Source organism: Galeopterus variegatus, unplaced genomic scaffold, assembly GCF_000696425.1.
Source record: "Galeopterus variegatus unplaced genomic scaffold, G_variegatus-3.0.2 Scaffold2495, whole genome shotgun sequence".
Lineage (NCBI taxonomy): Eukaryota > Metazoa > Chordata > Mammalia > Dermoptera > Cynocephalidae > Galeopterus > Galeopterus variegatus.
The window spans coordinates 248,736-270,136 of record NW_007728606.1 but is presented as its reverse complement, the minus strand read 5'-3'; the positions used below and the strand labels follow the sequence as shown (position 1 = coordinate 270,136).

General features: G+C 46.9%; 1 protein-coding gene across 1 annotated transcript in view; it reads left to right on the top strand.

Annotated features, from left to right (window-relative positions):
* Window positions 1-6,647: 6,647 nt before the first annotated feature.
* SAG (S-antigen; retina and pineal gland (arrestin)) overlaps window positions 6,648-21,401 on the top strand; it is a 30,964-nt gene continuing 16,210 nt past the window's right edge. Inside the window, exons 1-5 of the mRNA XM_008581960.1 lie at window positions 6,648-6,722; window positions 11,493-11,553; window positions 15,003-15,047; window positions 16,610-16,803; window positions 19,434-19,493. Coding sequence (XP_008580182.1) covers window positions 6,648-6,722; window positions 11,493-11,553; window positions 15,003-15,047; window positions 16,610-16,803; window positions 19,434-19,493 — 435 coding nt within the window. The remainder of the gene's footprint in view (window positions 6,723-11,492; window positions 11,554-15,002; window positions 15,048-16,609; window positions 16,804-19,433; window positions 19,494-21,401) is intronic.

The window sequence follows — 21,401 nt, the reverse complement described above, 5'->3', positions numbered from 1 at the left end:
TATTGCCCCCAGGAGTACGTGCCCAGATGGTTCTGAGAAAGTGTCAGGAGATCTCAGGAGCCACCATATTCTTCCTGCCCAGTAGAGTGCTTGGCATGTAGTGGGCACTAGGTAAAGTTTTTGTTTTTTTCTTTTCCCCATTTTGTCTTTTTTTTCGTGTCCGGCAACGGATCGCAACCCTCAGTGTCGCGCCCGGACCTCGCTCAGCCAGTGAGCGGGAACTGGTCTGTATGTGGGATCCGAACCCTCGGCGGGAGCGCCGTTGTGCTCTCAAGCGGCGCACTGTAGCAGTGCGCCACCGGGCCGGCCCACTAGGTAAAGTTTTTATTTAGTAGTAGAATCTGAAAAACAAGTCAAAATAGCTTCAAGGTAGGGAGTCCTAACCAGCTAGAAGCAAGAGAGAGAAAGAGGGAGGGAGAGCAGTAAAAATGTAGGAATAGTAGGGGTAAGCTATTTGTAGTAATTGTCCTCTATACATACTCGTACAAAGGGGTACTTTGAAAAATTTGTTGAAAAATAAAAGATTAATGACTCCATGAATTTTTTGAAATACCTTCGTATATGTGTGTATCAGGTCATAATGTCAAAAGTACATTTCTTTTTTATTTTAATTTATTGAGTTGAAATTTACATAACATAAACCATTTTAAAGTGAACAATTCAGCAGCATTTAGTATATTCAATCTTTTTTCAAACTTTTTTGTTCTATAGCAGTGGATCTATCTGAAGAAAAGTCTGGGCCCCCTCCCCAGAGAAAGGCATATCTACATAATTTTGCACACACCTCCAGGAGGTTCACAGATCCTGAAGCCCATCCACAATCCCAGATCCCAGGATAAGGATCCTCGGTTTGTTGTTGGCTCTAAATTCTTGTCAGAGTAGCCTCATCATCATCGAACCCCCCGCTTTAGTGTTGGGGCCTGGGTAAGACCAGTGGGTAAAGCAGCACCCAAGGCAGACATCAGCCTTGCCTCTGGGGGAGGACAAGAGAGGGTCTTGATCAGGATCCTTCTGCTTCCCCTGCGCAGGACTTCACCTTTTTAAAGGACTCATCTGCGCATTCCATGAATCTTCTCAGCCTGCAAGACAGGGCAGGCCGGTGGAGTCCCCTTCTACAGATGAAGGAAATGGTGTAGTAGGGAGGCCAAGCTTTCTCAAGGTTGCAGTGGATTCATCAGTGGGTCTCGGTCTGGGGCTGTTTGTACAGCATGCTCCTGTTACAGGAAAACCTGCACAAAGTACTGTTCACAGCACAGTGCCTAGAGACGGACATGTGAAATCTGTCCAGGGGTAGGACCCCAGGGTGGTGAGAGGGTCTCAGTGCCCACAAGGAATGAGCACACTGTGTTAATCATCGAAGGATTCACACGTGGAAGAGAGTTTAGATTAATTTTGAGCAGTGGAAGGAAGTGGAAGGTAAGCCAATTCCATCCTAACACAGAGAATTTTCTCACATTTCGTACTGTTTCAAAGAAAGGTGGGTATACAAGGAAGCATTTGACATCTTGTGAGTGCTGTAGAGGTGATCCAAGAAAGGGATGGAATATGGACTGATTTTTTTCAAGGTCTACCTGGAGAACCCATGCAATTGCATTTATGATTTCAGAAGTTGTTAGGCAGCCCAACCCAAAACAGCCCTCTATTCCATAATGGAGTGAAGGTGGCTTTTAAGAGCTCTGATTCCCTGGCCTTCTTTATAAATACCAGTTGCCTCAAACTTCTCAGGTGTTCTCTGCTTCAGTAAAACTAATGCAATGAGGACACAAAGTTTTCATTTTGTAGCTGATGTTTAGCAGAGTTTATCCGTTTTCTTTGTGCATGTGTCCTAATAAATGCTTAAGACAACAACCTAACCCCAAAGGCCATAAGCCTCTTAGCTGAATGTCCCGCCACCACCACCTGTGCCTCTGAGAGCTGCATTTAGGATTTGGAGATGAAACATAGGGCTCCTGGCTTCATCTCCCTGGAGGCTGACTCCAGAGAAACAAGTATTGCCATAGCCAGTGGTTCCCAGATGTTGGGAATTCACAGAGCAGAAAATTTCAAAAGGAAATTTAGGGGAAGGTGTCCAAATTTTTATTTTTGCCAAAAAAAGACTTTTTTTCTAAATTACTATGTACCCCCCCCGTTTTTTTTTTTAAAAAAAAAAAAAAAAAAACATTTTTGTTCTTATGTTTAGGAGCTTCCTTCTGCAATATTTATGGGTAGAATGTCATGATGTCTATATTTCCTCCCAAATGGTTAAAAGAAAAAAAAAAAAAACAATAGAAATAGACATTGGTGAGTACATACAGCAAAATGTTAATTGTCAAATTTTGGTATTGGCTATGTGGGTGTTTACTGTATTATTCCAGCTTTTCTTTATGTTCTAAAATTTTGGAAGCTGCAAGACTAACAACAGAAGGCAAATCTGTGGTTGCCTGGGCTGGAGGGCCAGTAGGAGGCTGGGCTGGTACAGGGATCTGAACCCTTGATCTTGGTGTCTAACCAACTGAGCTAACCGGCTAGCCCTCTGTCTTGATGACAATAGTGATTATATGACTGTATACAGTAGCCAAAACTCATCAAACTGTACACTGAAAGTGGGTGAAGTTTTTTGGATGTAAAGTATATCTCAATAAAAAGGGTTGGGAAGGGCCGAGCCCGTGGCGCACTTGGGAGAGTGCGGCGCTGGGAGCGCAGCAGCGCTCCCACCGCGGGTTCGGATCCTATATAGGGATGGCTGGTGCGCTCACTGGCTGAGCGCGGTGCGGCCAGTCTCAAAAGGACCAAAAAAAAAAAAAAAGCGTTGGGAAAAGAAGGATTTTTTAATACCAAAATATTGAGAACCTCATAATCCTAGAATAAAGGGCAATTCTTTATAGGAAATACATTTGGCTCTTAGAAAAAACTCACGTGTCCTTATTTTTCTCATTTCTTCACTAAGAAGAGAAAAATGTATCACAGATCGGGGGTTGGGAATGATGTTTCCAAAGAGTAAGACCTGTCATCCAGTCCACCCACAAATTTCCCTACCTGCTGAGGTATTGGCAGGTCACTGACTAAGATCTGCCAATCTGCACCCCTGTGGTGGCCTAGTGGAGTGAAGCAGCAGGAGAATGGGGTGTTCCAGGTGCACCCACAGCTGCACACTGGGCCCAGGTCGGGTCCTGCAGCCACACCTCAGGGCAGCCCCTCTGACGGGGACACTAAAAGAAGAGCCCTGGTCATTTTTTTTTCTCTTTGTATTTGTAAGGGGAAAATGAGATATTCTTTTAAATTTTTTATTTTTATTTTTTTAATGACCGGTAAGGGGATCTTAACCCTTAACTTGGTGCTGTCAGCACCACGCTCTCCCAAATGAGCTAACCGGCCATCCCTATATAGGGATCTGAACCCTTGGCCTTGGTGTTATCAGCACCACACTCTCCCAAGTGAGCCACGGGCCAGCCCAAGATATTCTTTTAAATTTATAACAGTTTTATATTTTAACCTTTCTTTTATAAGAGCAGTAAATGATCATTGGAGAAAATGTGAAAATTATAGACAAGAAAAAAGTTTTAAAAATTATGTAAAACTCAACATTCCCATCACACAAAGAGCTCCAATGTTAGCTCCTTAGGGCAACTCCTTGCAGATTATGCATAGGTATATGAACATGCATGTATATGTATATATGCATATTTGTTATGCATATTTAGTTGTGTGTAAAATAAATATGTGTATACACATATACACACATAGCTGTGTGTGTTTGCAAAATGTGATCATAGTACACGACATTCTACAACTTTCTTTGTTCAGTCACAATTTCTACCTTCCTGTTTCAATAATTTTCATCTTATTGTATCCAGATTTTCTCAGTGGACCCCAAATGTCCTATGCATCCTGTTTATCCAATTGGGTATCCAGTCTGGTCTGGGACCACACATTACATCTGGATGTTGAGTCCCTTAAGTGTCTTTTAATATAATATATCCCTTTTCTATGGCACTGACTTATGCAAACCAGATACTTTTGGGGTTTTTCTGGCAGCTCTCTTGTAGTGTCATTTAGCTTGTTCCTCTATTCTCTGTATTTCCTATAAACTAGAAGTGATGTCTGAAGGCTTGCAGATTCAAGGTAACCCACAGGGACACATCACATGTGATGCTAAGATTGACCATTGGATCCGTGATGCACCTTGTGATGCGGCCCTGGGGACAGCCATTTCCCCATCAACTCTTCACCTAATGGTTTTAACACCAGTGAGTAATCTTTGTGTTTTAAAGTGTAGGCTTTACTATTATTCAGGCATGGCGAGGTCAATAAATCAAGAGATGACTGCCATTCTAAAGGTAGTTTGTTATGATTCCCAAGAGGAGATGGTGGCCTTTGCCATGCTGGGCTTCATGGGGAAGCAGTAGCATTGTCAGGGAATGAGGGGAAGACGTGAGCAAGAGTCTTGTGGTTTCTGGGGGAAGGAACAGGTAAGGCAGGGGTGAGCAGGCTTCGGACTGGCCAGCTTGAATGATTTCAGCAGGCTCTGGAGTGTAGGGGATGTCTCTCGTTGTTTGATACCCAGCCCCAAGGTGATTAGGTGGCCTAGAGTATAAGAGCCTGGCAAAGTGTTTGAGGGAGGGAGTGGTGAGAGATAAGGCCAGAGGTAACAGGAGCCACATCATGCAGGACCTTGCAGGTCTTGCCCAGACTTACATGGGAAGCCATTGCAGTGTTCTGATAGATGCCAACACCCTGAAGGGCAGAACAGGCTTTCGGCTTATATTTGCCTCATTCTCAGATGCCGGTCGCATCCACCAGGTAAGTGTGTTAGTGGACACGACATGCCATCCACACACTCCCCCAGTTCCTTGGGAGCAGGTAATGTAGGCACTGTGGGGACAACAGTGAGGGAAATGCCATGGCATGGGCCCCTGCCCTCCTGGAGCGTAGGGTCAGGTGAGGGAAGAGAGACCGCAAAATAATCTCCCAGGCAACAGTGAAATGCAGCTGTGCTTCTGACCTAGTCCTGGACGCTGGGACAGCTCCCCCAGGCAGTGAGTCCTGGGAACGGTCCAAAGGGCCAAGAAGAGTGAAGGAGGTGGAGAGAGGAAACGATGGTTCCAGGGAGAAAGGACAGTGGGGAGGGAGCCCGGGGAGTGCGTGGAGAGGCAGGCAGAGGCTCCAGCAAGCACGCTGCAGGGGTTGCCTCTCTCCTGAGAGCAGTGGGAGATTCCAGGCAGGGGCCACCGTCAGGGCTCCCCGGGCCCGCGGGGGAAGCGAGTCATGGTGAGGCGCTGCGGGAGGATGGACCTTCACAGATTCCAGCGACACGGGGCGGGGGAGGCATCAGCAGCACACGGGGTGGACGAGAGGGACGGATCTAGCTTGCTTGCTTGCGTAACACCAGGTTCATCTTGAGGTTGACATTTCTCCTTGACCTTTTTTGTTTACATTCCCACCCCCAAGGTTGCATTAGCTGCCTGCTGAGTTTAATCAAGTTTAATTAAATCCCCTGTCTTGGTGATGCCAGGGAGTAGAGGGATAATCAGTCTATTTCCAGAACCCAAAGAGGTTTAGGAGAAAAAGTCGCTTTCATTTAGCCGTTGTCCCTCCCACCATGCCTCATGCATCTGCGGGACCCTCTGTAAGGAGACTGGGGGGCCCCTTGCTCAATGCTTAGAACTGCTGAAACTACAAGTTCGCCGTCTTAACACTAATCCAATTTCCACTTGGCTCCTTAAATGGGATTTGGTCTCTAGACATTGAGACCTGGGTGCGGAGCATCCTCACCAGATCCCCTACAAATTCCCCACACACGTCAGCCAGGGGTCCTTGCCTGTGCCTTTGCGGGTCAGGCAGTGCCAGCTTGCTCAGAGCAGGGGCTGGCTGCTCACCATCCGAGGCCATAGAGACCCTCTCCTTGCCACCCGGCCCATCCCACCTGGCTGGTGACAAATCACAAGGTATGTGACCACCACAACCCAAGCCACCTCAGAAACCCAGGACAGGCATGAGGAAAAGCAAGGACAGGCATTTGCACATGGTGTGCCCTGGTTTTGCCTTGTTTATATGGTTTCCATAAGACTTTGCTTGTTTAGGAAACCCAGAGCATCGTATTCCAGACAGCTGAGATGGCCTCTCACTTGTCTGTAGAACCAGGGAGTGGCAAAAGAGATAGCAGGGAAAGGAAAGCTCTGCTTACTATGAACTATTGCTCAATAGAACTTTCGGGATTTTAATACATTCTTGAAAACTATTTGTGAAGTGGGTATGTCGTGGTTTTCAGTAGCCTCTTCTCTTTATTTGCCATAAAACATGGTCACGATAGAATCTTATATTCAACCTTTCTAAGTGTGACGACACCCAAGGTCAGTCAAAGTAAAACCTTCTCACTGCAGTCCAGCTAGACTTCTGGTGAGAGTTGCTGAGAAGTGTTTAAGGTTTACCAAGAAAAATAAAACTTTTTTTAAAAAAGCGCACCATAGTAAAATACAAACTAGGCAAAACTTTAATTAACCAAACGCAGATGTTGAAGCAGGTAGAAGGAAATGTCCAATGGATGCAGAGCATCCCATGAGTAGATTTTATACCCAGAATGTTCTTCACTTTATATTTAGGATCGTTTGACCTTGACCTAGCCCCCCAACACCGGACGTGTGTCCCAGGGTGGAAGAGGGACAGGTAACATGGCAGCCAGCACGAAGACCAGTAAATCGACGCCAAACAATGTCATCTTCAAGAAGGTCTCACGGGACAAAGCGGTAAGTGGTACAGAAGTGAGTGGCTCGATGGAAACTACTGTAAAAACATGATAAATGGAACTTTTTCAAGAATGGACATGATCAACATGAAAACCCTGTGCAGTCCAGGCAAGCTCTGTGTCTGTTTCCCATCTGCCTCTGAGACAGACGATCAGTGAGATGTAAATGAATGAATGAACTGCAGGAATACAGCTTCTCTTCAGTCTCGTGAAACCTTTAGTCCTGTGGCCCCCAATTTTCTCCTTAATCTCTAGTCCCGACACCCTCACCCCCAACTTTGCTTCTTCTCCTGGCCGGCTTTGAATCCACTGCTTACCATTTGAAACACTGTTTTGTCAATACCTGTGACTCACAGGGCCCTTTGTCTGTTGCGTCACCTGCTTGGAAAAAGACCAGATGCTGGATCAATGTGCCACTTTTATGTCTGTGCACCTGCCCCACCACCAGGCTCTCAAACCTCAGCTGGGCCTTAGGGCCCCTGGATAAGGGAATATGCCCCAGTTTGCTCCTTGTGACCACTCTCCAGGGGCACGTGAGGTGGCCTAGATGTGCCCATGAACTTCCTGGCATGGCAGAGCTGATGGAGGGTCCACTCCTCAGCCTCTGTGCATGGGGTCCCCTTGCTCTTCCTGATGGCTTCTTGGGGCCCAACAATCCAGCTCAGCACCATCCAATGCAAGCCACACATGTAATTTTAAATTTTCTAGTAGCCACATTAAAAAAGTAAGAAGAAACAAGTGAAATTCATTTTAATACTATATTTTAACCCAATATATCCAAAAAATGATCATTTCAACAGATAAACAATATAAAAATTATTGATGATATACTTTACATTATTTTGTTAAGTTGTTGAAATCTGGTATGTATTTACACTTACAGCATGTGTCAATTTGGAATGGCCATGCTTGAAGTGTCCAGTAGCCACCAGTAACTTGTGGCTGTTCTGTCAAACAGGGTGGATCTAGATCATTCTTCTGACTTCTGAAGTCTAAACTGGGCCCAAAAGGAACTCTCCAGTCCTAACTGTGCCACACGAGAGAACCGGGCTTTGCGCATGCACTCTCTTTCTGCCCCCTGCTCTCGCAGCTGAGGAAGTCCATCATTTTCATTAAGTACTCTGATTCTTTGGAGTGACAAGTTGGGTGCTCCTCAAACTTTCACTCTCCAAACTCTTTCAAAAGTTGTGTCTTTCCAGCCCACTTTATGTCAACTTCTGGCAGAAGAGGAGAGAAACCACTTGTGCTGATTTCCCACATTTTTTTTTCTCTCACAACTAAACAGACATCCTTCGAACTAAGAAATTTAGAGGTTTTTGTATGTAGGTAGCCACAGGGAAAAAATATTCCTCAATTAATGTCTCCTGTATTAGGATCATTTCAAGTGCAACCCCGTGCAGCTCCAGGCTTGGTGTGCCAGGGCTCTGCATCCATTTTTCTGGGATTCTCTGGACTCTGTCCTTGTCTGTGATTTCTGTGTCCTCGGGCTGGTGGCAAGACGGCTGCCTCAGCTCCAGGTGCCTCACGCTCACTTGACAACATCCAGAAGAGAGACTGCAGCTTCCTGGGGTCTCTTTTAAGGGTCCAGAAAGAAATCTTTCCCAGAAGCTCTCCAGCAGACTTCTCTCATATCTCATCGGTTGAAACTAGATCACGTGCCCACCCTAGACTGATCTCCAACCAAAGGAAGTAGGTGGTTACAATTGGGCCAGAATGATGAAGAGCCATCCCCTGGGGCTGGCCTCCTCTTAGCAAACCACCTCCTAGAGGATGGTGAACCCTGAACACAATTGGTGACTTCATCCAGGAGCAAGGAGCACGTGGCTGTCGGTGGCCCCCAGCAGGCTGGCTACAGTCTCTCACCATTCCGCCCACTTCTCTGCCTGCTCCTGTCTTTCCCCTTCCCTTCCAATTGCAGCAGAAGGGGCACCTCTGCTCTCCTCTGAGGTTCACTGCTCCTGACTCCCTGGGTCTCCTGGTCTACCACCTCCTCGGGACCTCGCCCATCGGTCCCTCCCTCCCTAGGCTGTATCTGCAGCCTCTCCCTCTCTGCCAGTCTTTTGCCTAAGGATAAAAACAAGGACCCACCTCATACATCTTAAAAACAACAGCAACCAACTCCCCTTGACCCGATCTCCTTTCTAGCTTTCCTTTCCTAACATCTGAAGCTTGAAAGAAAAGAAAACACTCCCTCCCTCCACCTACCTTCGTCCCTCCCGCCACGCTTCCGTCCTCCACCCAGCCACTGTGGGCTGCCTAGCGGGCTTCCCCTTACAGTCCATTCTCCACTCTGCTGCCAACAGGATCTAAGTCTCCTCTATAAAAAAAGGTTAATTTCTTTCTTTCTTTTTTTTTTTGCAGCTGGTTGGTACAGGGTTCAAACCGTGGCCCTTGGTGTTATCAGCACCACACTGTAACCAAGTGAGCTAACTGGCCAGCCCTAGGATTAATTTCTATCTCATGGACTCATTATGAGAATTAAATGAAATAGTGTAGTCAAAGTGCTTAGTTTGGTACCTAGCAAGCACTCTCACTGCTGTTTAACTATAGGTCTTTAACTTCATCCTGCTTAAAATGCTTCAACATCTTCCTAGATTCTTTATTTTTTATTTTTTTATTTTTTTGTCCTTTTTTTTAGACCGGCTGCACCGCGCTCAGCCAGTGAGCGCTGTGAGCGCACCGGTCATCCCTACATAGGATCCGAACCCGCGGCGGGAGCACTCCTGCGCTCCCAGCGCCGCACTCTACCGAGTACGCCACAGGCTCGGCCCCCCTAGATTCTTTAGAGTCAGGTCCTAGAGACCCTTTGTGACACCAGCCTACATCCCCATTTGGTGGCCATTCACCTGCAGATTAAATCTTTGGCAGTTACAGAAGCATTTTCTTGGCTCTGGGCTTTGCATACATTGATCTTTTGCACAGAGAGCATCCCCTCACCATCTCTCCGTCACCTGGCTACGTTACCTGTCCTTCAGGTCTCCGCTCAGGGGGCTGGCTGGTTAGCTCGGTTGGTGAGAGCACAGCCTTATAACACCAAGGTCATGGGTTCAGATCTCCACTCAGGTAGAACTTCCTCTGAAAGGAAGAGCCTGCCCTCTCTCCTTCCCTCCCCTCTGTCCTGCCTACCTTCCTCTGCCCTGGCATTTACCCCAGGGGCACAATTACCAGATCACTTGCCGGTCCTCAAAATGTTGTGTTTGGTTTGGTTTGGGTTTTTTGGTGGCTGGCCAGTAATGGATCCGAACCCTTGACCTTGGTGTTATCAGTGCCATGCTCTAACCAAGTGAGCTGACCCACCAGTCCCCTTGTTTGGTTTTTATCCCCAGCGCCCAACAGCGCTGATTGTGCCTCCACAGCTGTGTGTGGGAGGAATGAAAGAAGCATTTGCCTCATTTATGCAGCTCAAAGTGCAGCAGAGGGGCCGGCCCATGGCTCACTCAGGAGAGTGTGGTGCTGGTAACGCCAAGGCCATGGGCACAAGTTCACGATCAAGGAGCTGGTAGATTTGGCATCTGGTGAGGGCTTCTTAGACTGCACTTAGTTGCTGAGTCCTCACATGGCCAATGGGGCTGAAGTGCTCACACAAGCGAAGTGCAGCAGAGGGGCCGGCCCATGGCTCACTCAGGAGAGTGTGGTGCTGGTAACGCCAAGGCCATGGGCTCGGATCCCTATATAGGGATGGCCGGTTAGCTCAACTGGGAGAGCGTGGTGCTGACAACACCAAGTCAAGGGTTAAGATCCCCTTACCAGTCATCTTTAAAAACAACAACAACAACAACAAAAAGTGCAGCAGAGGAGACAGGCTTCTACAAAAGCAGCTGGAACACCATGTGGCATGTGCTGGCGTGGGGTCACAGGCCAGTGCTTCTGGGACACCAAAGGCCAGAGTGTGCCAGGCAGAGGAGGGGTGGAGACCCTCAGGTGTTCCCTGAAGCATGGACGGGATTTCTCCAGGTGGAGATATAGCAGAAGGGCCTTCCCCACTGCAGAAACAATAGGAACAGAGGCACAGAGGCCCAGGCCCAGCAGGAGAGCACGGTAGAAGAGAGGAAGCTCTCAGTGGGGCTTGGGGCCAAGAGGCAAATGACCCTGTTGACCACATGCTCTCCCACAAAGGAGGGTGGTAAAGAAAACTTCGCCTCCAGAGGCATGGAAACAGATAGGATGAGGGCCAAGATGATGGTCATCCTCTACCCACCCAGCTTTGTCTCCCCCACACCCCCCAGAGCATAGGTTCAGGTTTACCTGTGCAGAAGCTCACCTGATGGGATTTCAGGGACTCCTCCAGAACTCCCACCTCTTTGCTGAGTCCAGTAATTCTTTTAACAGGAATAGGAAACTTTTCATTCCATAGCTAGAAATAAAAGGCTTAACATGCAAAGGGGTGGTCGAAGCCTCATTTGCATAGGTATAACTTTCCAGTAAAGTATACCCAGTTAACTCAACAAGTTTACCTGGTTGATATCAGACCTGGGCTGGATGGGGAAAGGAGGAATGAACAGGGAGCCCCTGACCATCCAAAGGGGTGGGTAGAGTTTCTTGCAGCAGATATATGAGACTGAGAACAGAATGCACCTTGCCTGAAATCCATCATCTCTGCCCACAGCCGAGCTGGGAGAGCAGGGAGTGGTAGAGCAGCTGCAGAGCTACAGAGCCAAGTGGCTCCTCTTTTCAAAATGAATGAAAAGATCTGGTGGTTGTTGGTTTTAACATGAATGCCTTAGCTTAGTGCTCTTTGGCCATGTAAAATCTATACCCGTTCTTCCTGCAGGTGACCATCTACCTGGGGAAGAGAGACTATATAGACCATATCAACCAAGTAGAGCCTGTGGGTAAGTTGAGTTTGGAGTAAAATTTTAATGCTGGGTTTCCTTTAAGTCATCAAACAACTTCTGGTTTAATCTTTTAAAAAATCAGCTTAGCGGGGGCCGGCCCGGTGGCACACTGGATAGTGCGCCGCTTGGGAAGCGCAGCAGCGCTCCCGCCCGAGGGTTCGGATCCCACATACAGACCGGTTCCCGCTCACTGGCTGAGCGAGGCGCGGGAGCGACGCCGAGGGTTGCGGTCCCGTTGCCGGTCCCCGGTCCGGTACGGGGACAGCACTGAGGGTTGCGATCTGTTGCCGGACACGGAAAAAGACAAAAGACAAAAAAAAGAAAAAAAATCAGCTTAGCTAATAATCGAATTAAAGAAATGCAAATTAAAACATCAGTGAGGTGCCACTGGTTGATTGGAAACAATAGTAAAGAGTGTGACAAGGGGCCGGCCTGGTGGTGCACTGGAGAGTGCGCCGCTTGGGAGTGCGGTGGCACTCCCGCCAAGGGTTCGGATCCCATGTGGAGACCAGTTCCCGCTCACTGGCTGAGCGCGGTGCGAGCGCAACACCGAGGGTTGCGATCCCGTTGCCGGTCCCCAGTACGGGTGCAACACCGAGGGTTGTGATCCCGTTACTGGTCAGTAAAAAAGGGAAAAAAAAAAAAAAAAAAAAAGAGTGTGACGAGACAAAGGACTCATTTCTAGAATATGTAAAGAATGCTCAGAACTCAACAGTGAAAAAAGCAAAAATATTTTAAAAAGCCAAAAAATAACAAAGCAAAATCCAATGAGAAATTGACAAAAGACATGAAGAGACATTTCATCAAAGACAATACACAGATGACAAATAAGCACATGAAAAAAATGTTCAATCATTAGCCAGTAGAGAAATACAAATTAAAGCCACAATGAGATATCATTATATATCTGTCAAAACGGCTGAAATAAAAGATAGTGACAATACCAAATACTGATGAGGATGCAGAAAAACTGATCACTCACGTATTGCTGGTGAGAATGTAAAATAGCACAGCCACTCTAGAAAACAGTTTGACAATTTCTTTAAAAAAAAAACAACTAAACATACACTTTGCATATAACCCAACAGTTGCATTCCTGGGCATTTATCCCAGAGAAATGAAAACTTATGTCTGCCCAAAAACCTGTACATGAGTGTTTACAGCAGACGTGTCTGTAATAGCTCCAAAATGTCCCTCAGTAGGTGGATAGCGTTAGGCAGACGGTTTTACATACATGCCATGGACATACTCAGCAATAAAAAAGAATGAACTATTGATACATTCAGCAACTTACAGATCTCGAGGGCATTATGCTGAGTGGAAAAAGCCAATCTCAAAAGGCCACATACTGTATGATTCCATTTATATAACATTCTCAAGATGGTGAAATTATATATATGGAAAACAGATTAGTACTTGCCAGGGGCTAAGGATGGTGGGGGTCGGGGGGTGGGCATGACAAAAAAGGGGTTGGCCCAAGGGAGCTCTTCATGGTGATGGGATAGTTCCATATCTAGATTGTGGTGGTGGCTACACAAATCTCCATGTGATAAAATGACATAGAACTATATGCACACATTGTATCCATGTCAGCTTCCTAGTTTTCATATTGTTCTATAATTATTTAAGATGTAACCATGGGAAGAAACTGAATGAAGGATACTGGGGACCTCTCTGTACTATCTTTGCAACTTTCTGTGAATCTATAATTATTTCAATACAAAAAGTTTTTTCAAAAAGAGTGTAGAAGGGCCGGCCCGGTGGCACACTGCTACAGTGCACCGCTTGGGAGTGCAGCGGCGCTCCCACCGAGGGTTCAGATCCCACATACAGACCGGCTGCTCACTGGCTGAGCGAGGTGCGAGCGCAACACCGAGGGGTGCGATCCCGTTGCCGGTCCCGAAAAAAGGCAAAAAGGAAAAAAAAAAAAAAGAGGGTAGAAGGGCCGGCCCGGTGGCACACTGCTACAGTGCACCGCTGGGGAGTGCAGCGGCGCTCCCACCGAGGGTTCAGATCCCACATACAGACCGGCTGCTCACTGGCTGAGCGAGGTGCGAGCGCAACACCGAGGGGTGCGATCCCGTTGCCGGTCCCGAAAAAAGGCAAAAAGGAAAAAAAAAAAAAAGAGGGTAGAAGGGCCGGCCCGGTGGCACACTGCTACAGTGCACCGCTGGGGAGTGCAGCGGCGCTCCCACCGAGGGTTCAGATCCCACATACAGACCGGCTGCTCACTGGCTGAGCGAGGTGCGAGCGCAACACCGAGGGTTGCGATCCCGTTGCCGGTCCCGGTCCGGTACAGGCGTGACACTGAGGGTTGCAATCCGTTGCCGGTCACGAAAAAAGACAAAAAGGAAAAAAAAAAAAAAGAGTGTAGAAAAACTGGCAGTTTCAGGCACTGAGGATGAAAATGTCCCTTGGCAAAACCCTTTCTGGAAGATTATTTGGCAGCATGTCATCAAAAACCAAATCCAATTCTATAATTTATTTTTTAAAACTCATGGAGAAATAAAAAATTTGTATCGGCTGGGGGCTGGCTGGTTAGCTCAGTTGGTTAGAGCGCCACCTTGTAACACCAAGGTCAAGGGTTTGGCTCCCCGTACCAGCGACCCCCCCAAAAAAACACAAAAGTTATGTGTAAGGATGTTCATCACAACGTTAATTATAATGGGAAAAATTGGAAACAACTTAAGTGTCCTAACAGTAGGAGGTTCATTAAATAACTTATGGTACATCCATTCAATGGAGTAACATGTTGCTATTAAAGTGATTAGTACATGTTTTATCTAAATGCACATGCATGTACACATGTGTGTGCTTATGAATAGATGTTGGCAATATGTAGTTGAGTGAGGAAAGCGGCTAACTGAACAATATGTACAGTAGGATCTTTTATTTTTTAAGTGAAAACATTCCTATATTGGTTGGTTAGAACGCAGACTTATAATATTGAGGTCGCGGGTTCAGATCCCCATACTGGCCAGCTGCTCAAAAAAACAACACAAAAAAACTGAAAAACATTTATATAATTAAGTTGTATATTTGTCTGGAAAAAAATTCTGCACCAGTATCTTTTATCTTTTTTTTTTTTTTTAAAGATGACCGGTAAAGGGATCTTAACCCTTGACTTGGTGGTGTCAGCACCACGCTCACCCAAGTGAGCCAACCAGCCATCCCTATATGGGATCCGAACCCGTGGCCTTGGTGTTATCAGCACCGCACTCTCCTGAGTGAGCCTCGGGCCGGCCCCTGCACCAGTATCTTGACAATGGGTGTCTTTGGGTAGTGGGAATTTGGATGACTTTGTTTTCTTTTTGCTTAACTGCCCTCTCTAACTTTCCTATAATGAACATGGCTTACACGTGCAATTAAAATACATAGTTTTTAAGAAGGCATCCGGTTTCTTCGATCTCCCTCTCCCTCACTGTTCTCTCCCTCTTTTGGTTTAGATGGTGTCGTATTGGTCGATCCTGAGCTTCTGAAGGGAAAGAAAGGTGAGGCTGAGCTCCCTGTCCTCGGTGGAGCACTGGTCTGGTCACTGGGCTGGCTCTGGGGAGGAGGCAGTTGTGGGCAAAGAGGGACGGGAAGGCAGCTGGCAGCTCTCTTGCACATGCTGGACTCGGAGAAGTCACTGTCTGGGTGGCAGATAAGTACATGGTGGACAAAGCTCAGGTCTGTCGGTCCATCAGCTGTGTGCTCGGCCTGTGGCATGTAGTTCTGTGCTGGGGGCACACGCAGGAGAGCTCCTTAGTGGTTTTATCCCAAAAGGGGGGAATCATGCCTTCTGGGAGGCTGGGTGTGGTGGGGGGCGGGTAAAATTCAGTATTTATTTTTATGCTTTCTTTGATGATTCTGAACCACACCATCACAGCACCCTTGTACTTTGTTACTAATAACAGTTGTGTAAATTAATTAGAATTGAGTTATTCTTATAATAATGTCACTGACTCAGTTCCATTCTAAATATGCCTTTTTGAGTGGTTGCTACCGGCAACCACAAGGAATTGTTCCTAACCTTGGATGTGCCCACTGGGATATGGTATCAAGGGGAGTGTGGCAGAAATGGGCCCAAAACCACCCCACTTTGTTGGCTCCACCTTCCTGAGTGCCCTGCTCCTCTCTGGCACCAGGAGAAGTCTGGTTTAAGCCCCAAAAGCCCACGCCCTCTGCCAGAGAAGGGCGCCCACTGTCAGGGAAAGCCACTGCCTGGGGAAGGCAGGTGTAAAGCAGGGCATCCCTGGGCACTTCCTCTTCCTAACCTTGGATGAGGGGTGAATGAGCAGCCAGTGGTTCTCCTGAGGCAGTGGCAAGGGGCAGTGACTGGTGGGGCTGACATAGACGAAATCCTCAACCAGTGGCCACCAAATACCTAGAGGTGCTGTCTCTGATATGCTTTATATTCGAGAAATATGTGCTTTGTGTCTTTTCCAAAAGACGTGCAGTGAACATTCATATAATTCCTTGGATCTACTGGGGGCACAATTGATGTATGTTTAATCAAGTGGAATTTTCAAACGTGGTGACTTGGAGAAAGCTTAATCATTCTCAGAGCAACGTGAAAAGACCGATCTAACTTCTTGGATGTGACTTCATCTCCCCACTTGGTCTGTGACCTTCCGGCTCCTCCCTCAGCCCCACATCTGTGTTGCTTCCCAGCACCGTTTCCCCATTTCCTACCTTTGCCCTTAACTCCACCCAGAGGCTCTGCCCTGCAGGGCGCGAGCAGCCAGCTCGTGCTCCCTGTCCACAGACTTCTACCATCTTGGCAAGATAATGTGGTCAGGAGGAAGAAGCCTCCCAATCCTCCAATATACCACTTTAGAGTAATTAACACTAACCCTCAGGAAGGTGCCGATTCTCCAAACATGTGGGGGGCCAGCCACGTAGTATGGTTTTCTCAAATCTCATCCCCTCCAGACAGTAAAGTTTGGAAACCAGTGGTCCATGGTGTACCGCGGTCACCCCTCTGTCCACTTGGCCCAGTGGCCATGGGTGCCGGGCTGAGGCAGGCAGGTCAGGTGTGCCAAGTCTGACCCTGTCTTCATTTTCTTCCTAGTGTACGTCTCTCTGACCTGTGCCTTCCGCTACGGCCAGGAGGACATCGACGTGATCGGCCTGACTTTCCGCAGGGACCTGTACTTCTCTCGGGTCCAGGTGTACCCTCCCGTGGGGGCCGTGAGCGCACCCACAAAACTGCAGGAGAGCCTGCTGAAGAAGCTGGGGGGCAACACGTACCCCTTTCTGCTCACGGTGGGCGACTCCTCCCCGCCACCTGCTCCCCCTGCCCTGCTTCCTTCAACCATAGCACCCTAGAATGTGAACAGGACAAAGGAAAGGGGACAGAGGAAGGACTCCACGTTTGTGGGCCTGTAAATTGCACCCTTGGAAGAAATTCTAGATTGCATGGTCTGTGATTGCCTTTTTTTTTAAGCCCCTGAAAATAGCCTCTCAGCCTTTGAAGGCACCATTTCAACCTACCGTTTAACGACCACCTAATTACATGAGCTTGCTCAGCTATATAAAGAAAGCTCACAGAAGCGCCCCTTGGTTGGCCCCAGGGAGTTCTAAGCAGGAAAGAGTTCCCTACGGGACAAGGGATCTCAGTGAAGCAAAATGTCCTCTTTAGCTTTGTCCACAGCTTGGTGGATCATGCTAGCTATATCCCTTCACCTCTCTTGAGGCCCATGTCTTGCCTGGTGACACCAGACCACCAGCAGGGGCAACGCTCAAGCTCTCTGAAGTCTTGGGTGTGAGGAAGCTACTGCCACCCTCTTTATTAGCATGTTTACTTGTCTTAGGATCAAATACTTCTAAGGTTATATGGTTCAGCCTTAAAAAGGAAAAAAAAATCTGACACATGCTGCAACATGGATGAACCTTAAAAACATTATGCTAAGTGAAAGAAGCAAGTCACAAAAGGCCGCATATTGTGTGATTCCACTTATATTAGGTCCCTGGCATAGCCAGATTCATGCAAACAGAAGTAGAATAGGCTGGCAGGTTAGCTCAGCTGGTAAGAGCATGGCGTTGAAAACACCAAGGTCAGAAGTCAGATCTCACCCGCCAGCTGCTAAAAAAAAAAAAAAATGCCACCAAAAAGAAAAAGAAGTAGAATAGAGGTTCCCAGGGGCTCTAGTGGGGAGTTCGGGTTTGATGGGTATGGAGCTTCAGTTTGGGATGATGAAAAGTTCTGGAGATGGATGCTGGTGATTGTTGCAGAACCGTGTGAATGTACATAGTGCCAATGACCTGGATGTTTAAAATGGTTGATATGGTAACTGTTATGTTATTCTATTTTACCACAATTTTTCTTTTCTTTTCTTTTTTTTTTTTTTTTTTTTTGGCAGCTGGCCAGTAAGGGGATCTGAACCCTTGACCTATTTTACCACAATTTTTTTTTCACAAAATCACTTTTTTTTAGAGATCATTTTGTATTTGTTTATTTATTTTTATTTTAACGTTTACGTGTACACATTTACAGGGTACAATGTGTTATTTCAATGCACGCATGTGCTGCACAATGATTCACATTGGGTAGATGGCACAGCTTGGTACCCATTAGTCCACCCCTTCTCCTCCCACCCCTCGCCTGCCAGCCTCTGGTAACCAGTATTCTACTCTCTACTTCTATGAGAACCATTCTTTTCTTTTAATTCCACATATGAGTGAGATCATGTGGTATTTGTTTTTCTGTGCCTGACTTATTTCACTTAATATGATGGTTTCTGGTTCCATCTATGTTGCTGCAAATGATAGGATATCATTTCTTTTTATAGCCGAATGGTATTCCATTGTGTATATATACCACACTTTTTAAATCCATTCGTCCATTGATTGGCATTTAGGTGGATTCCATCTCTTGGCTATTGTGAATAGTGTTGTGATGAACATGGGGGTGCAGGTGTCTTTTTGATATGTTGATTTCATTTTCTTTGGGTATATGCCCAGTAGTGGGGTAGTTGAGTCATAGGGTAGTTACATGGTTCTGGATGCTCCCATGCACCTGTGCTGAGAGTTTGAAGTGACATAGCCTTTTGATGACAACATTTCAACATGTATTAAAAACCTCAAAAAATGTGATTTTGAGTTTGGATCCCCACACTGGCCAGCTGCCAAAAAAAAAGGGGATGGGGGTTGACAATGACAATGTGACCGACCTGACAATTTTCTTTCTAGCAATGTAGCCTGTGGAATTAACTGGCTAAAACTGTGCTAAAGTGTATGAAGAAGGATATTTACTGCAGTGTTGTTTATAGTGGAAAAATAATAAAGACCATTTAAGTAGCCAGAAGTGGGGATTGGCTATCCATTGTGTGTTACACAGGCCCTAAAAATGATGGTGCAGAACTACATTCCATGACTTGGAAAAATGGTTGTAATGCTTTCTGAACAGGGTTAAGATTAATGAAAGGAGTCAACCAGACTACAGGACATGTTTATCATCTGGTCCCATTTCTGTAAAACAGATACACACATATACATACCTATTTGCTTGTAAGTGTGCACATAGGAAATTTTTGGAATGTTATTTTTTTTTTTTTCCTTTTTGTCTTTTTTCGTGACCGGTAACGGGATCGCAACCCTCGGTGTCGCGACCGCACCGCGCTCAACCAGTGAGCGGACCGGTCTCTATATGGGATCCGAACCCTGGGCGGGAGTGCCGCCGCGCTCCCAAGCGCCGCACTCTACCGAGTGCACCACCAGGCCGGCCCTGGAATGTTATTTTAACAACATGAATCTGGGTATCAGGAGTATAGGTGAATATGTTTTTTCTTTTTTCTTGCTTATCATTTTCACTTTTCAGTTTTTGTATGATGATTATGTATTACCTGTGGAATAACCCCCTCTGAAAGAAGTGATTTTTATTTGTTTCTTTCCAGTTTCCTGACTACTTGCCCTGTTCAGTGATGTTGCAGCCAGCTCCACAAGACACAGGGAAGGTTAGTTCAAAAAGAAATGCCGTGGATTCGTTCATTTGTTCATTCCTTCAATACACCTTTGAAAATAGCTTTTTATTGTGGAAAATTTCAAATATATGCAAGAGTATGGATACCAGTATAAAGACCCCCAATGAGCCTATCACTCATCCTCAACAATGATTAACTGTGAGCATCCTCATGAACAAAATAACAGAGCCGACCCTCATGGGTCTTGCATGTTAATGGAAAGCAATGGGCAAAAAACAAATAACAGGTAACGACACAGCACATTAGATGGCCACTGTCGCTGTGGAGAACCAAAGGCTTGCGAGAGGCAGAGGGAGTGACTGGTGGGATGTTTGTTCAGGTTGTTTAAAGACGGTCTCTCTAATAAGACAAAGGAGAAAGCTGTACTCTCCTAGGAGGAGCCTTCCAGGCAGAGGGAGCATCTCGAATGGTATGTTCTAGGCGCAGCAGAGAGGCTGCGTGCTGAGTGACAGGACCGAGGGGTGGAGGGCGGAGGCTGAGGGCAGAGTGGAATGGGAGGAGCAGCTACATCACAGAGGCCCTGCAGACCATCACACGGACTTGAGTTTTTGCCTGTGTGACAGGGGAGCCACTGGCAGGCTCTGAATGACAGGTTCTGACTTAGGTTTCCAAAGGGTCACTATAGCCACTGTTGTTGAGAATGGGGTTGGGGTTGGCCACACATGTGCTGAGAAGAGGCTGAGTGCATGCAAGGGATGAGTGGTCCGGTGGACCAGGGACCCCAGGCATGGAAGAAGGGCAGTAAGTACAGGGGAGAGAGTGAAAGGGGCGAGGACCCGAGGATTACAGGCCCTAGGAGTCGTTGGTGTCTGGAATTCCTGAGGGAGGGATGTAAAAAGATAAGACGTGTTGGCAGAGAGTGGCAGGTCTATTACCTGGATTATGGAGGGGGGCAGTGACAGATGATGACAGGGGCTAGGGCAGTGTTTTTCTTTCTTTTTTTTTCTTAAAGATGACCGGTAAGGGGATCTCAACCCTTGGCTTGGTGTTGTCAGAACTACGCTCAATCAGTGAGCAAACCAGCCGTCCCTATATATAGGGATCCAAACCCTTGACTTGGTGTTATCAGCACCACACTCTCCTGAGTGAGCTACGGGCCGGCCCTATAGGGCAGTGTTTTTCAATGTGGGGGTCCTGACCCATGAGTGGTTTGTGAAATCAATGCAGTGGATCAGAAATGGCATTTTAAAAAAAGTGGGGGGATGGAATGGAATAGAATAGCATAGAATGAAATAGAGTGGGATGGGATGGGATAGGATGGAATGGAATAGAAAACCTCGGAGTGCATCACACAGAGCAAAGCTTAATATAAGGTCACGAGAGATGCGTTGCACATGCATCCATTTACTGGGCCACATTGTCAATCTTACTTCTGAAACACTTGAAAGCTACTGGTCCAGGAAAACAGGGGCTGTGGGCCAGTGAGATGGGGAAGATGAGGTCACTGACGAGGAGGAGGCCGAGAAACTGAGCGGAATGCAATCCAGTTATGTCATATTCTAAAGTGCTCTTTAAGAGAAGCCTGAACTCCAGATTTGTAGGCAACTTTTCTTGATTTTTACAACACTGTACAGGCTGAAAAAAAGCACCACCTGTTTTCTCCGTCCTAGTGAGGAAAGAGTATCAGCTCAGCGGGTGGGCTGCAGGAAAGGGGGTACTCCTGGAGCACAGGGGACTGGGAGGGAGTGTCTCAATGCCTGGGGGATTGGGGCTCCAAGGTGAGGCACCCTTGGAGCTGGGGCTTGAAGGGCGCATAGGCATTTGTCAAATGTAGAGAGAGAGAGAGAGAGAGACAAGCGTTTCAGGGAGGAGGAACAGCACACACTCAGCAGAGACTTGTCAGCACCACGCTCAGCCAGTGTTTTGTTTTTTTTTTTTTTT